This window comes from Alosa sapidissima, chromosome 3 (assembly GCF_018492685.1).
Source record: "Alosa sapidissima isolate fAloSap1 chromosome 3, fAloSap1.pri, whole genome shotgun sequence".
Classification (NCBI taxonomy): Eukaryota; Metazoa; Chordata; class Actinopteri; order Clupeiformes; family Clupeidae; genus Alosa; species Alosa sapidissima.
Window position 1 is genome coordinate 18,596,553 of NC_055959.1, and position 17,376 is coordinate 18,613,928.

The 17,376-nt window shown below is 43.3% G+C and overlaps 3 protein-coding genes across 4 annotated transcripts; 1 reads left to right on the forward strand and 2 right to left on the reverse strand.

The window, feature by feature from the left end:
* Window positions 1-8: 8 nt before the first annotated feature.
* tufm (Tu translation elongation factor, mitochondrial) lies at window positions 9-8,336 on the reverse strand. The gene is made up of 10 exons (XM_042084956.1): window positions 8,241-8,336; window positions 4,756-4,802; window positions 4,342-4,480; window positions 3,117-3,283; window positions 2,402-2,671; window positions 1,985-2,117; window positions 1,699-1,803; window positions 1,439-1,590; window positions 546-665; window positions 9-441 (listed from the first exon to the last, which is right to left on the reverse strand). Exons 1-10 carry the CDS (start codon window positions 8,275-8,277, stop codon window positions 271-273), a joined length of 1,341 nt encoding a protein of 446 aa, XP_041940890.1. The 5' UTR covers window positions 8,278-8,336; the 3' UTR covers window positions 9-270.
* Window positions 8,337-8,373: 37 nt separating this feature from the next.
* Window positions 8,374-14,884, forward strand: hspbp1 (HSPA (heat shock 70kDa) binding protein, cytoplasmic cochaperone 1). Of its 2 annotated transcripts, none has more exons than XM_042084957.1 (8): window positions 8,374-8,703; window positions 9,122-9,246; window positions 9,365-9,590; window positions 10,204-10,428; window positions 12,003-12,158; window positions 12,848-12,944; window positions 13,134-13,242; window positions 14,210-14,884. In XM_042084957.1, the coding sequence occupies exons 2-8, from the start codon at window positions 9,127-9,129 to the stop codon at window positions 14,288-14,290; spliced, it is 1,014 nt and encodes a 337-aa protein (XP_041940891.1). In that variant the 5' UTR covers window positions 8,374-8,703; window positions 9,122-9,126; the 3' UTR covers window positions 14,291-14,884. The 2 variants fall into 2 exon arrangements, with proteins under 2 accessions (XP_041940891.1, XP_041940892.1); XM_042084958.1 differs by having other exon boundaries at window positions 9,125-9,246.
* tmem86b (transmembrane protein 86B) lies at window positions 14,742-16,827 on the reverse strand. Its single transcript, XM_042084967.1, has 3 exons — window positions 16,630-16,827; window positions 15,920-16,163; window positions 14,742-15,562 (listed from the first exon to the last, which is right to left on the reverse strand). The coding sequence occupies exons 1-3, from the start codon at window positions 16,678-16,680 to the stop codon at window positions 15,105-15,107; spliced, it is 753 nt and encodes a 250-aa protein (XP_041940901.1). The 5' UTR covers window positions 16,681-16,827; the 3' UTR covers window positions 14,742-15,104.
* Window positions 16,828-17,376: the final 549 nt, after the last annotated feature.

Sequence of the window (17,376 nt, forward strand, 5' to 3'; positions counted from 1 at the left end):
CCAAAATGTATATTAAATACATGTTTATCACATTGACCACAGCCTTCCACTCCCCTTCCCTAACAAAAAAGATGAGACGGATTTCATAACATGAATCAAGCAGTTGCTGCAGATAAGGATTTGTAAGTTTATATTTCTGTTTTTTGCGAGCTTGTCTTTGAGCTAGCCAATCCCATAGCAGCCCCCCCCCCCCCCCCCCCATCCCAGGCCACATCCATTAATGCCCCCTATACTCTAAGACCCCCACCCCCCACCCCCCTCAGTGCTCTTTCAGCCCCAGTTGGGCAGGTCTTCCTCTGAAAGTGGCATGATGTCAGTCACCAGGCCCGTTCCGATGGTTTTGTTTCCGTCTCGTAGCGTGAACCTCTGGCCTTTCTCCAGCACCATGGGCTGCCGCAGGGTCAAGGTCAGCGAGGTGTCCTCGCCTGGCATCACCATCTCCTGAACACACACACAGACAGGTGGGGGGAATTGAGTGAATCAGTATGAGGGACAAGTGACTAATGAGCATTAGCCTGCTTGCCACACACACACACACACAATACCTTGCCACTAGGTAAGGCGACCCGACATGCCATGTCCCATGTGAGAGAGAACATCACTGGTATGAAGTTTGTGACAAACGGCTTGTGTCTTCCACCCTCCTCCTTACTCAGCACATACACCTAAAATCACCAAAAACGTAGAAGAGTCATCTCCTTACCATCAGTGTGTAACACAGAAAGACACTCGTTACACATCTAAGACAGGAACACTAGTGAAGACACAAGGCTAGCATACATTAAACAAGTCCTAAAACACTTTTCAGTACCCAACAATGGCGCTCACATGCACATACTGTGACAGAAATGTATTCTGTCCAAATAAGTATAAATGTGATCCTATCTGGCAAAATAAGTCAGTGACCCAAAATTGAGAGTTTGGCATCAATGGACAGAGGACACAGAAAGCTTGAAAATGATATCCTGGTCGAAGTCATATTACAGGTTCCAGGCAGGTTGGATTTGCCCACTTGAATTTCATTTTTTGTCACTTGACGTACTTGTCTTGACTATCAAACGTAGGGAAATTAATTTTGAATGCCTCTTCTTTCATATAACACCAAAAACAGAAAAAAATCCATATTTTCAATGTTTTTTGAAGTAATAAGCCTGTATCTCAAAATTAGAATATACGACTTGTGACTCATTCAAGATCGGGTTGTTAGATTGGGTCACAAATAATCACATAAATAATTCTGTCATGATAGAAATACTTCTCATCACATTAAATCAGTTCACTGGCCTAAGTGACGTCTACATTGTCTTACCGATTAGGTTGAGATCAAGGTCACAAATTGGAGATCTCACCTCAATCAAAATAATAAGTAAAGTGACGACAAGCAAAACACACTCTAACACACACACACACACACACACACACACACACACACACACACCTGTGCCTTGATCTTCTGGTGTGGCTGGATAGCGCCAGGTTTGCTCATCACCATCCCTCTCCTTATGTCCTCCCTCTTCAAGCCTCGGACAAGTGCCCCCAGATTGTCACCTGCCTCTGCCCTGTCCAGGGACTGATGGAACATCTCTATGCCTGGGGGGGGGTAAGATAAGATAAATTATTTATTTAACTGACCATCATATTTAGCAATCAGCACTATAGGCACTTCATAGACGATGTGAAGCATATTGCTGAACTCACCAGTAACCACAGATTTGACCGATCGGTTGTGTCCCACAAATTCACACTCGTCACCCTTCTTAATGACCCCTCTCTCTAGTGTGCCTGTGACCACAGTACCACGACCTGCAGAAAGGCAAACACAGACATAACGTTACAAAAACTCAACTCTGGAAATGTGAACGTATACATATGTCATTTACATCATTGTACATCACAGAGAAGTTGCTATTATGATTGAAAAAGACTGCATCTCTGTCAAATACACGGATGATGGTCCCACTCATAAGTATGTGCAAAAACAGACCTGGGATAGAGTAGACTCCTTCAATGGGAAGCAGGAATGGTTTGTCCAGCTCTCTCTTTGGCAGCGGGATATATGAATCTACAATCTCCAACAGCTTCATCACTGCATCCACACCCAGTTCAGGCTGCTTGTTCTACAAACACCCATACACACAAACACAAAGATATTCAATCAGGCGCCCACACAAATACAGATGTTCTGCACAGATCTAATTATTTAGGCCACACACCACTATTTACACTAAGGTTTAGGTCCTCAATCAACACATTTATTTCCAAATCATGACTAAGCTCAATAAGCAGCTCAATCCCACTTACAACAATTTCCTCAGCGCCTCCTTAATATCTGTTTTCTGTCACTCATCCCTTCACTTCCTCAAACACACACACACACACACACACACACACACGTACACACCTCCAGTGCACAGAGTGCCGAGCCGATGACCACAGGAGTGTTCTCGCCGTCGTAGCCGAACTCAGTGAGCAGCTCGCGGATCTCCAGCTCCACCAGGTCCAGCATCTCCTTGTCGTCCACGGCGTCGGCTTTGTTGATGAACACCACCACGTGCTCCACACCGATCTGACGCGCCAGCAGCAGGTGCTCGCGAGTCTGTGGCATCTGCCCATCGGTTGCCGCCACCACCAGGATGCAGCCGTCCAGCTGTGCCGTACCCGTGATCATGTTCTAGAGAAAGCGAGAGCGAGAGAGAGAGAGAGAGAGAGAGAGAGAGAGAGAACGGGAAAGAGAAAGTTGAAATGGGGGAATCCGAGGGAGAGTGCTTCAATTCTTCATTAACGTTATACTTTGCAGCATAATGTAGTAACATAGTAAAAACCAGAGGCCCTTGAGGGTCATACATTTAAAAAGTCTTTAATATCACTCGAGGGTGATGCATTTAAAAAGTCTTTAAGTTAAAGTTTAAGTCTTCAGTGAAAACATACCTACGCATTTCAGCCATTATGCTCTGCACTATATAGATCTTTTAAAGTAGGTAATTTATTCATGAATGTCCTTATTTTTCTCTGTCTGGCTGCTTCCATCTGTCAGTCTCCTCGCTGTAATCTACTTGACTCTAGGGGCCTGTTTAGGATGACACGGCATTGGTCAGAAGTGTGTGAATAATCCCTACCTTGACGTAATCAGCGTGGCCTGGACAGTCTGTGTGGGCGTAGTGTCGGTTGGAGGTGGTATACTCCACGTGTGAGGCATTGATGGTGATTCCTCTGGCTTTCTCTTCAGGAGCATTATCAATGTCCTCATACTTCTTGTAGCGAGCTCCGCCTGCCTCTGCCAGCACTATTTCCCACAGGACACATTTCCAAAGCAACTTTACTATGACAGTTCAATGGTTCTAGCATATCTGGATTCTGTATCACCACAGAGTAACTCACAATATCTAAACATACAAAACCACTAACCCTAGAATTACTTGGTAAAAAAGTAAGCCTAACATCTTTCAAGACAAGACACATAGGTTGACAAAGGAGCACGGACTTGGGATTTGAATGGCATTATATACAACAAATATTGTGTCTGTTAGCAATAAACACAAACATGTTCTGTTCAAAGATGTCCTCTATGTAATTTAATATGATGATGCTCACATGTATGTTTGGTAGAGTGATTGTGTGCACATCCAATCTATCTTTAGGCCAGGTGCAGGACAGAAGTATCATAGGTAAAGCAAAAGTGAGTGTTTGCACCCCAGAGTTGCTTCCAAACTCAAAAACGTTGCCGTGTGTGATGAAAAAATGTGTGATGATCACAACGGGTTGAGATAAACAAGGAATTGAGATGCAATTTTTAAACAGAATAGGCCATAATCTGCTTTTGATTTCACTTGTTCGATACAAGTTCAGTTGTTGGTTGGCTGGTTGTTCAGAGTGATAAAACACAGACATCCCGACGATTGGCAACAAAATTAAAATTGGGTGTCAGATTGGTTAAAAGAATATTCTAATTTAAAAGTTCAAAATTATTTATATACCACATTATCATACACAATGGTCATTCAATGCGCTGCATAATGTGTATGGGACTAGGATACTTAGCTGACAACGAGTTCATACCTTGTGTTCCTTTCCATAAATAAAGGAATATTTTTCAGACATAATTTGTCTGCAGGTTATTCTGTTTGAAACAATCCTGAGAAAATTGTATTGTGAACTTAGAATTGTGAATGATACCAAATCCTGAGTTGAGCGTTACATCCATACTTTTCTTTACTGCTCTTTATACCAATATTAAGATAATACTTGTACTAATACAACAAACTCTAAATCCACATCATAACATGAGGAGTTATGCAGTATCTAAACTGTGTAAGACCAAAATGAACTAAGTTCCAGATCTACCTTTAGTGATGGCAGCAGTCAGTGTGGTCTTGCCATGGTCCACATGCCCAATGGTTCCAATGTTGACATGGGGTTTGTCTCTGGAGAAAACCTTCTTTGCCTCAGCAGCAAAACCTCTCTGTAACAGAGGCACTGCACACTGGTAGAGGGAGGGAAAGAGAGGGATTATTTGCTGGATGATAAGGATGGACATTATGGATGATGGTTATGATGAACAAGCTGGTGTATAGACTATCATCTCACAATTGGATTGCCAGCCTTTCAGTGTTGTTAGCGTTGTCTTATTCTGTATGTGTATGGTACTGGATGCCTCAATTTCCCTGGGAATAAACAACGTATCTGTCTGCCTGATGTCAAATTAAACCTGCACTTTGCTGCCCCCTGTGGAACGCAGAATAACAACATCACACTCACCAGTTTGTAGGAGCTGCGTAGGAGACCCGGCGAGGAGAGCTGGAGGGCTAGACACAACAAATCTTTATTTGACATATGATGTGACATTTCGTCCTTAATCCACTTGTAATCCTCATTTGCAAAGTATTAACATCACGAAAGCTCTTTCTAGCAGTGAGCACCACCTCATACTTGCTCATATTTGGCATGATGAGTTAATTTGCTACTGTTTCACAACAAAATGATGATGTTTAATTCTATGACTCATGTTTATTTGCCAAACAATATGCAGCCACTGGATAAATACAAATAGATTCTGTCACAATTGCGCCCACAATCATCTTGATGCAGTGACGCTGATGTCAATCAAGATGATGTTATAACAAGCAATAATGTTAGCAGATATTTCTGTCTAGAACGTACTAATATCAGATTTACAAAACTCCATAATATTATTCATGGATCTATATTCCTAAACACTGTCAACGTAAAGACTTATGGTAATGCAAAGAGTATGACAGGGCCATTAACATAACATTACACCATGTCTTAGCTCAACTGTATGTTAGGCATAAAAAAAAAAAAGGTTTGGTTCCTGTTGGTTGTCAGTTGAGGCCATGGGTCGGTAGGGAATTTTTTATTTTTTTCCCCCCAGTGGCAGTAAGGGATAGGTAGAAAATCAGTCCCTCCAGGATTTCACGAGGTTTTTTGAGACTGTTTCGACCTAAAATGCCTGGATGGAAGTTGCGGTGTTTTTAGGGGGGGGGGGGGGGGGGGAGTGAAAATTGCAAAAATAGTTGCGATTTTTCTTTTTTTTAAATTTAGGGCAATTAAGGTTAGTAAGACCAAAATCACACTGATAATCTTGATGCTTATTAAAAAAGGATAATCAAAGGTAAACAGTAAGGATTACAGAAAATCAAAGTAGGCCTACTTTATTTGTGAAAATGCTTTGACTGAGGTAATTCACAAAGCAGTATAACCTTTCGTAGAACTGTCCAAAAAGACAGTCACCTAAAGAGATGGCATCATGTCATATTTCAATACATTCATATATTTTGTAATTCATATTAAGTTCATATCTTTTTAATAATTCATAGTCTGTGGCCTGAATTACTAATAGCCAAGTAAGTATCTAGTAATTTCATATTGATGTAAACTATTTGACTACACTTCTGTTTAATGTCATTACATTGGTGATGTACGTCTAATAAACTGCCTGCCCCTTTAAGGACGTGAGAGTAGCCTAATTACATTTCTGAGTGGATTGGAAGGCTTGCATCTCACTGTGTTCGGCTACGAGTGTAAATCACTTTTTGCATGGTGCATTACGATATGTGGATGCAATTGGGAATGTCTTCTATGTCATTAGTAATATATATAATATAATAAATGTTAAAAAAACAACTCGAATGAAATCATTCTTGGATCATAGAAGAGGTGCTGTAAATGTCTTGCAATTTTATTAATTTCTATGATTTTGGTAGCACTACTCAAACTAAGCCCACAAGCTAGCAAACATGACATAAGCTAAAAGGACATATCCAGGTAAACGTTTGCCAATGGGTTGCATAGCCCAGCGGTCCCCAGGTACCGGGCCGCAGGACATTCCTAACCGGGCGGTAGACTACGACATGAGTTTAAAAAAAATGCATGCAAACTAAACTACATTTAATTCGCAATAATGTCACGTTTTTACATGGCATAGGCCTGTATGCAGTTGTTTGATTGCACGCATGTTTGCAAGGTCTATTTTCTTACGTCTGTCTGTCCCGCCTTCAACACTTTTACATATTGACTTCAGCGCTGCGCAGCCTCCGGTCAGCTCACTTCACTTGATCAGTTCTTGACGAACGGTAGTGTCACACTAAGTTAGCTAAACTGCTAGAATGAGCAACAAAAAACAAGCATCTTTAGCAGGTCACTGGCCAGAGTGTTTGAGTTGCGAGAGCCGCTGCAGAGATTTCTTACAGAAAAAAAAAAAAAAAAAAAAAAAAAAAGAAACTCGCTTACCTGTGTGACATATTCGGGTTGCTTAATGACCTCAACCTGTCACTCCAGGGGAGAATGACGACTGTCTTTAAACTGGCAGATAAAGTCGCTGCATTTAAAGCCAAGCTTGATTTGTAGGGACGACGAGTGGACCGGGGTGTATTTGATAAGTAGTGGGGGTTTTCGGAGAGACTGAGGCAGGGCCCTTTCTCTCGCAGCTGGTGCGCGATCACCCTGTTGCGCTCTCAAATGAGTTTGAGCGTTATTTCCCATCATTAAAGATCCACGGCAAACCAATGAGTGGGTCGGCAAACCAATGAGTGGGTCCGCAACCCATTTGTCAATATCCCGAATAGTCCTAACTTGTCAGCGCAGGAGGAAGAGCAGTTGATCGAAATTGCAAATGACGGTGGTCTTAAGAGTGTGTATAAGGAAACCTCTCTGGCAGGTTTTTGGATCAAAACCAAAGCAGAATATCCCGAGATAGCCGTAAAAGCGCTGAAAACGTTTCCCACCACGTATCTATGCGAGGCCGGGTTTTCGGCAATGACTGCAACTAGACAAATTGCGCAATCGACTGGACATTTCAAACACACTGAGGGTGTCACTGTCTTCCATCACCCCCAGATGGAAGCTTCTTGTTGCAGGGAAACAAGCAGGGCTCCCACTGATTATATTCATAATGCACGTTTAGTTCCCATGTTTTGTTCCCATATTTTGTTAAGCATGTTCACACTTATAGATGTAGCTTCAAGTTGTTCAATATTCATAGTTCATATTGTTCAATTTTCACTTCTTCAAGTTCACGTTTTTCACAAGAGATCGTTACCTTCACTGTTCATACATAACTGGAGCTAGTTCTTTTCAAGTAATGCATGCACAACACATATGGAACATGGAACCCCCGAACCCCTTTGCGAAAAAGTTGCGGTGTTTGGACAAAATTGCGAGTGCCTTGGTAAGTGACTTAAACAATCGTCTTCGTGAACAGCTGTGCATAGGCTACTTTGTAAAAGAGAGAATACGCTCATCCCTATACATAACGCAAGGGGTAATTAATGTAATTATAGTTCGCCTTTTATTTGTGGATTTATTTAATGTAGCCTAGACTATTTAGAGTTATTTCTTCCCCAAGCTCATAAAATAAATTTGGGTCGCACATAAATTGACAGGGTCGGTCGGAAACCGGAACCCAAGAATTTTTTTTATGCCTTATGCCGGGTCCGGAATTACAGCAAATTATTAATGGTAACATGCAGCTCAAGATGTCGATTTTGTCGAGGGTCGCTGGCCTGGATAAATCTTTCGCTAATCGTTCGTAGCAAACGTGACCTTACCAAACATGAACATCACTGTTAGCTAACGTAGCTCCTAGAAGAACGAGTAGCATTGGGGACATTCAGCGTCAGTGAGACAAGTACCAAAACAGTTTTTGGCTAGATAAATGTCCATGCACGTATTTACCGTTTTCAGATGTATTCCTTGACAGTACTGAATCAAGTCATGAAACTTACCGGACAAGCAAGCACGGATGCCCACGAGCGCAGCCATCTTGGACACTGTTAGACGAGCAAGGGCGTCGCATGCGCAGTGAAGTTAACCTATCGTCATTGGATTGAGACAACAGTTCCGCCACCACTGACCGTAATTGCGCTCTTTCTGCAGCACCACCGAGCGATTCCCATACAATTGCACCATGAGCGGGAAGTTACTGATTGTATGTGCCACATTATTTCGGCTACAACGACACTGTTACTAATACGCAATTATGCAGCGACTTCTGGAACACGCCTTCGTACGGAAAGCCATCACACGCTGTATGGCAACCATTTCTCACACCGTCCCCTAAACTCTGGAACATTCTGGAGAATACGAGCTGTCTGCATAGATGTATTAACAGGCAGCAGCTGTCAGTGGAAGATTCCGAAGTCGATACAGACACCAGAAGCACAAAGTAGACAGTCACCTTAAGTTTCGGTAAGAACAATGTTGTTTTTCTTATTGGTTAACTCACACGCTAAAGTAGCTGGCTAACACCCAACGTTAACGTACCTATGCCTTTTTAGCCGTGCTTTGGCCATTAGATGTTGACGTTAACGTTACCCGTGCTGTTACGGATGCTCGTTAATAGATGTACTCCATAATTTGGCTGTCTGTGCCACACACTTCTGTCTTGAATAATGTATCTTCATACGTCATATCTGTTCAGCTAATGTTAACGATTATGCAAGCTATGTTGATGGATCTTGTTACAAGTTTGTTGTACGGAGAGGAAATGTTATTAACCATAAGATTATGTTGACTGCCTAGATTGACAAAATATGTCATATTTATTCTACTGAAGCTTGAAAATATAGTTATTCTAAAAACCTGTGATGCTCTTGTCAACCCAAAGTAGTGATGGCTGAAGGCGGTGACAGACGCAGGCATCCTCAGAACCTCCAGGGTGTTCTGCGTTTGGCAGTCGAGGCTGGCTCTGCCTCGGAGGGTCCCGTTCCCCAAGAACCCATGTCTGATGAGGTGAGAGAAAGAACTTAGAGAAAGAAGGAAGGATAATGAAATACACTTCTGAAAATAGGTCAAATGTCTTTCAAACTAGGACTTCTCAAACCACCCCTTTATTTATTTCTCCTCTTAGACAAAGACATGGTTGAGAGAAGCCCTGGCAGATGTGTGCAAAGGACAGCTGGATGAGGTGGAGCAGATGAAAGAGTGTTTGAAAGTCCTTCGGACAGAGGGGAACCAGGAGAGAGAGAGGGATCAAGAGGATGGCGAGGAGGAGGAGGAGGATGATGAAGAGGAGCAGAAAGAATCAGCCTTGGAGCTGCTGTCAGAACTATGTGAAAATCTGGACAATGCTCGAGGTATATTTGTTTATGTAAACAAAAATGACATGGCACTTTCATGTTGCATTGGTTTGGATTGGTAAAATGAATGATGTTTGAATGATGAAACTAGGACATGTATATTTGTGAGCAACATTGTGTAGGATGATTCGTTCCCACGTTTTTGGGCGGTAACCAGGTATGGCATGCGTTTGGAGGTGCAAACAAATGCTGCATCGCCATTGAGATCACTTAGTAAGGAGCTGGCTCGAGGGTTATAAAAGTATTTTGTCGTGTTTAGTTGTATAATGAAAGTGCAGTTTTTATAGCCATCCATGTGTGTTCACTTCTTGCTCCTTGGCTATCAATTTGGTAACTATAACAGGCTATTTGACGTGTTTAGAACACTAAACATATCAGAGGTGTCATGTTTACTCCAGTCTATATTTTTTGACGTTAATCACTCCTATGATGTATTGCTATTGTCTATCCAAAGTACGGTGCCTGTTTCGAGGTTGATGGTCAGATCAACCAAAAATCTGATATTGTTTGCACCTCCAAGTGGTCTGTGACGTATGTTTGTGTGAAAGAATACCTTGTGTAAATGTGATTTTAGAGAGATTTGAGCAGATTCTTTTTTGTGTTTTTACAGACCTGATGAAGCTAGGAGGCCTACAAACGTGTGTCTCCTCCTTACTGTGCCACCCTCAGAGTGGTGTGCGTTGGCGTGCTGCTCAGCTCATCGCCTCCTGTGCCCAGAACATGCCCGAGGTGCAGTGCTACCTCCTCAGCCAGGGAGCGCTAAACAAACTGCTACATCTCACCGACCATGACCCAAACCCCACTGTTAGAGTCAAAGCTCTCTATGCCGTCTCTTGTAAGTCCATTTGTTTATCTCCCTCGGGTTGTGTGTGTGTGTGTGTGTGTGTGTGTTGTATAATTATGTTGGATTTGCATAGAGTACAAATGCAAGAATCTGGTCAGGGCTCTAGAGTGCGACCACTTTGGTTGACCAAAATTTTTAATGGTGCGACTAAAATTTGTCCTGGTGCACCTAACGTCATAAGGGTGAGCACTTACACCTTCCTCACATTTGCTGTCTCTCCACGAACTAAGCGTTTGTTCTCCTTTGACTAGTGTCGCACTACAAAAGTATCGCCATAACCTGAAATTAGAAACGTCACAATACCTAATTTTATTAGTATTGATACAGTGTTGTTTTGCAGTAAGATACGTATTCCATGTCGGTGTGCGCAAAGCATAGTTCTAGTGCTTCCCGTAGCCTATGTGTCTTTTCTCCACACACGCACATATAAAGTTTATGATTTCCAAAATATGAAAAGGAAACATATGACATAATCCATCATTTTCTGTGTGTGTGGAGGGTCGGGCAGAGTCTAGGATCGCCACAGTATTTGAAATTCCTCATTTGGGTGCACTTAAATTTTGTGCTGGGGCACCTAAATAAAAAAGTTCGGCGCACCAGTGGAACCAATGCAAAAGAGTGAGTGTGGAGCCCTGCTGATGTTTCAGGCATTCCAATAGCATATGCAAAGGCTTGAAAGTGCTACTAATAGTATAACATGGCAGGTGCTGTTCAGTGTTTGGGCTTGAAACCTCCTCCAGGCCTGAAGCCTGAAGATTGCGAGCTCATGAACTTGAACCTAGACGCACTATTTCTTTATACGTTCTGTGCAGGAGGGGAAAAAAATCAAACTTTGGAGGATGTATTAATGCATTGGATTCCTTTATCTGCTTTACTCTAATTAAGCTACAACACATGAATACATGAAAAGAACATGAAAAGTGATTGTGTATTTACCTCATGGATGACACTCGTTTATTGTTTCTGGAGCATTGAGTGAGCACATGAAAGTTTCGAGTGAGCACATGAAAGTTTCGAGTGAGCACATGCAAGTTTTGGGTGAGCACATGCAAGTTTTGGGTGAGCACATGCAAGTTTCGAGTGAGCACATGCAAGTTTTGGGTGAGCACATGCAAGTTTTGGGTGAGCACATGAAAGTTTCGGGTGAGCACATGAAAGTTTCGAGTGAGCACATGAAACTAAACTTTAGATTTATTTTTGCTCATGTCCCCTCATGGTTTGCTCTTACTTGCTAATACAGAAATGTGTGTGTAAAGATGAGTTGACACTGTTAAGGTTAAGGGAATGTGATATTTCTTTGCCAGATGAACAAATCAGTCTTGGACAGTGGTAGTTTGGGATAGGTGCATTGAAATGTTCCCTGTCATAGAAGACTACATCACCATGCACTCCCTCAAACATATTAGAATTGAATATAATGATTACTGAAAGCACATGTCGGGCATAAGCTCACACCTGCACCCATGTGTTTTGGGTTTGGTAGTGTGTAGTGATGATGATGATGATGATGATGATGGTGATGATGATGATGATAATAATTAGAACATGTCTGTGATGTCGTTCAGGTCTGGTGCGGGAACAGGAAGTGGGTCTCCAGGACTTCCTGTCACATGACGGCTTCTCTGTGCTGATGAGAGGCATGCAGTCAGACAGCGAGAAGCTCAGGACAAAATCAGCCTTCCTGCTTCTGAACCTGCTCACAGCCCACCCAGAACACAGAGGTGAAAGATGTGTGTGTGAGCAAGCCAGTGAGCGAGTGAATAAATGTATAAAAGAGACATTTAGGGTTCTAGAATATCATGGAAGTCTAATCCAGACATGGAAAGTTGGGGAATTTTATCATATTTCTGGAGGTAATGGAATATCAGGGAATTTTGCTGTATTAGTTTATCATTTACCTGCCAAAATACATTAATACAAATGTATTTTCACACAGAATTGGTGTAGCCTATATCTGGTTATTAGCTTTACTGCTTGCTTGAATGGTTGTGGTTGGCTCAACTTTGCTCATTCATTCAATGCTTGTTTATTCATCTTCCGCTCTAAAAGAGTAAAAAATTACACTGTTTTAATTACACAGCTACTCTGAAATCTTTGGTCAGTAGCCTATATTATACCATTCATTATAGGTCAGGAAAATTCAGGGTTTTTGTTTTGGAAAGTTAGGGAAAAGTCATGGAATTTTACACTGTGGGAATTCTCAGTATGACCACTCACTGAAATAGACAAAGGAAAGATTGCATTTGCATCATGTTACTCACTATCATGGACAGGCAATGTCATTGAATTTTTCAAGCATATTTTTGGCTTTACAATATTATACTGTAGCTTCTAGTAAAAAGTAGGTTATGGAAAATAAAGTTGTTTTTATAGTGTCTGTCGTGACTGATGTGTCTGTGTGCTCTTGCAGAAACTGTGCTCTCTATGGGCATGGTCGTGCAGTTGGTCTCTGTCCTCCGCTCTCCTCACAGTTCTATGCATGAGCATGTGCTGGGAGCCCTCTGCTGGTAAGAGTTGAAACTACCTCCATGTGTTTCTGCTTGTGTGCTCTCTCCTCTAATTATCCATCCCAAAAGTGGTCCACTAGTCTCATGTCTTTTTCAGAGCATTTTTAAGGTTTCCGTACTAGAATGGACAATATATTTTGATAAGAGGTGTGTCTGTGTGTGTATTGACTGAAATGTGCCTTCACTCAGCTTGGCTGAGGACAACAGGGGTGTGGAGGACTGCAGGGTGTCCTCTCTTGGATTGGAGGAGTTGCTGACCCAGAGGGCCCAGAAGCTTCAGGGAAAAGAAGAGAGCCAGGTACCACTCCCCCACCATCACTCCTCATCCCCCCCACCATCACTCCTGTACCACTCCTCACCCCCCTCATGTACCACTCCTCACCCCCCTCATATATCACTCCTCACCCCCTCATGTATCACTCCTGTATCACTCCTCACCCCCACCATCACTCCTGTATCACTCCTCACCCCCCTCATGTATCACTCCTGTATCACTCCTCACCCCCACCCCCCCCCCCACCATCACTCCTGTACCACTCCTCATCCACCCCCCCACCATCACTCATGTACCACTCCTTATCCCCCCCCCACCATCACTCATGTATCACTCCTTATCCCCCCATCACTCCTTATCCCCCCCACCATCACTCCTGTATCACTCCTTATCCCCCCCCACCATCACTCCTGCCCACCATCACTCCTGTATCACTCCTTATCTCCCCCCCACCATCACTCCTGTACCACTCCTTATCCCCCCCCCCCACCATCACTCCTGTATCACTCCTTATCCCCCCCACCATCACTCCTGTATCACTCCTTATCCCCCCCCCACCATCACTCCTGTACCACTCCTTATCCCCCCCACCATCACTCCTGTATCACTCCTTATCCCCCCCCATCACTCCTGTACCACTCCTTATCCCCCCCCCCACCATCACTCCTGTATCACTCCTTATCCCCCCCATCACTCCTTATCCCCCCCCCCCCACCATCAGTCTTTATCTCTCTGAATATACGCACAGTTGATCAGTACTCTATCATCTCAGGAACACTCTCCCTCACCTTTGGTCTATTACTGCTACTGCATTTACACGACAAACTTTCTGCCACATTAATGCACTGGTCAATTTAGATGTTAAGGTCCCTTTTAGCTGTTCATATTGTTACATTTTAAGTGTTTAGTTCAGTGGTGAAATATTGGGTCAAGTGCCTCAAATGTTTCTGCCGGTGGATTGCAAGCTCAGCCTTTGCTCTTTTCTCTACAGGAGGAGCTGGAGTTCTGTGAGCGGTTGCGATCTGTCTGTTTCCAGGTGCAAAGCCCAGATGAAAGCGGAATGGATCGATGAATGAGCGCCTGTTGGTCAGTCTGGATTCAACCCATACCATCTCTGACCAGGACCCATGTGTTGTTTGTAGAAGTGGACTTCAGCTATCTCTCAGGAGGATAGGAGGCACTGCATAGATCTTGACCAGCACTGAGCATCAGACAGACCTGAACCGCACCACACCACCCAGGGAGAGGATGGGGCTGCTGCAGAGTTGGGCTGGTGAAAGGCTTTAAAGGGCCTTTAAGGAGGAAATGGGTCAAAAACTGTCTCGAGAGAATTCAAATGATGATTCAAATTACTGGTGAACATTATGTCATTTTGTTTTCTGCACATAGATACACTTAAGGACCTCATGCATGTGAAAGACATGCATGTGCACTCCTCATACAAGCCAATGCTCCAACAGGCTCATGTCCACTCACAAACACAGACACACACACATAAACACAACCCCACACGCATACTCATCAGCAATGGATTTGTACCTGTATGAAAAGATGTACAGTTTTATTTTTGAAAAGGCATAAACAGTTGTCCACGTGTCATTTCACAGCTTTAAATGTCGTTTTCAGATCCTTTTTTTCGTTATACAATTAAAATGAAAGAACTGAATTGATTGTTGGAGTTTGCTTCTTAGCCATCTGATTTAGGCTAGGCCCTGATACTTGTCAACATTTACTACAGTACATTACAACATGAATATGTAAGCCCATTCAGATAAAACATTCATTTTGTCACCATGACTTTTTCTTTTCAAGCACTTGGACAGACACACACACACACACACACACACACAAACACATTCTCAGTATACACATGGCAGGGTCAGCACTCAAGACCTCTTCCATTTCTTGAATTCATCGTTCTCGTCCGCCTTTGCCCTCACGTCACTCACGGCAATCAGCAGCTGTGCCAAGTAGTAGGTCGCCATCACAACGTGTTGACCGTACTCGTGAGGCGGTATGACCCCGAAGTGCTGCAATGCCAGGCACATGTCTGACACCATGAAGACCAGGCTGCCCAGCAGAGTCAAGGGTCGGCGCGTCCGAAGGGCGAGCGTCGCCATGATGACGATCAGTAACACGTACACCCCCACACCCGGGGTGAGGACGGCAGCGTCCGGCACCTTCTGCAGGTATGGCAGCAGGTGGATGTACACACCTCCCCCCAACAGCCACAGCAGAAGGTAGAGGACGTAGAAGAAAGTGGAGGAGGAGGAGAAGTAGGTGTAACGCTCCGTGAGGAAGCAGAGGGAGTACAGCAGGTGGGCTGCCGCAAAAGAGCCCATACCTGAAGCAAAGAGGCAAAGAGTAGTATTAAGTATTATAAACTGACACCTTGATGAGAATGAGTTGACATGACATGCGTAGATTAGAGAAGATGTACACTGTATATGTGAATACATAGGCATGTATGTACACACACACACAAGTATTGTATACATATTTATACTATAGTTTAGGCATTGCATATATACATAAATACTGTACACTACAATACATGTGTGTGTGTGTGTGTGCTTGATGAAACTAGAGACAAAGACAGCCACAAAATATGTTCCAGCAGCGTAATGTTTTTACACCAAATCCATGTTTGACATTCAAATTCTAATGGCCAGTCTGACTGGTACTTCTAGTATCTGGTTACCGTGGAGAAAGAGCTCAGGCCAGATAAGGCAGATGTCTCCACCCGCTGAGAAGAGCAGCCCTCCTGCCACGCCCAGCAGGCTCCCCATGCCGTTATTGGTCAGCACCACCAGGGCCAGACATATCACCGGCGCTGACTTCGCCGCGGCTGACACCACCGATGGCGAGGGGTCGGGCAGCCACAGGTAGAAGTATGCGGCAGCGGAGAGGAAGAAGGGGAAGAGAGAAAGAAACAGAACGCAAGACTGAAAAAAGCAAGGAGAGAGATAGGGAAGAGCAGGGGTACTGTCAGTGTATCGGCAGTGAGCATCGACCTTGTATCATTGATCTGTGATGACGTGTAGTAAACTATGGAGAAATCTGCCACACCCATTAACACAACCTCACACTCATTCATACACACACACACACACACACACACACAGATCCTCACACATATACATTTAATCCATATAGGATTGATGATAACCAGAAACATCTTGTTAGCATATATAGAGTACTATAGGGCCCCCCATGAACACATTCATCAAGGTTCCTCAATCATCAATCACGACTCTTCATCCCATACATTTTTTTCTATCTCTTGGGGGAAATCATGTATGATCTCAGAAAGAGACAAATAATTCAATTCAGTGCACATGGATTAATGTCAACTGGTTGTGTGTGTGTGTGTGTGTTTGTATATGTGTCTGGAGGAGACAAGATTCTCACCGCGTTTCTGCGCTTTCTGCTATCGTAGGCATGTGTTTCCAAAATATCCATCTTTACTTCTGGTTCAAGCACACACACACACAGGCAGACAGACACATAAACACTCGTGCGCAATGTTAGAATATGAGCTTGGAGTGTCGCTGTGTTCTCCTCGTAAAAAAGCAGCAGCAATGCCGGTGAGTGCCGTCCAGTTCTGTGACTGTCTGTGTGGCTGGACTTTGGACCAGTCACAGCAGTTTGTTATCTGTCAAATCGTCCTGTCATAGCCAAAGTTCTCTCATCCTGGCTCTCTCGGTCTCTCTCTCAATCTAATATGAACTTTAACCTTGTTAATGCTATCAGTAATGATTGCAATTTCTGACATGTAATATCCTAGTAATGTGCACTACAGGCTTTGTTATAAGCACTGGTGGGGATTTGTAGCCCAATAACTAACAAATGGACCAGAGCACTAGGCTAGACCTACTGATACAACAGAACTCACATTATGCTTAGACTGGTCGTCTGATACTGTAAGCAACATTTTATTGATATTTGATTTGTATGAAAAGGTGGCGATTTTATTTTCATACTGTAAATATCCAGACTTAACTAAATTAACGTGTGTGTGTGTGTGTGTGTGTGTGTGTGTGTGTGTGTGTGTGTGTGTGTGTGTGCATGCGCGTGCCGTGCATGTATGTGTGTGTGTATGTGGCATGGTGGTATCCATATAAATTCATTACAACAGATTATTTAGAACTACAGTAA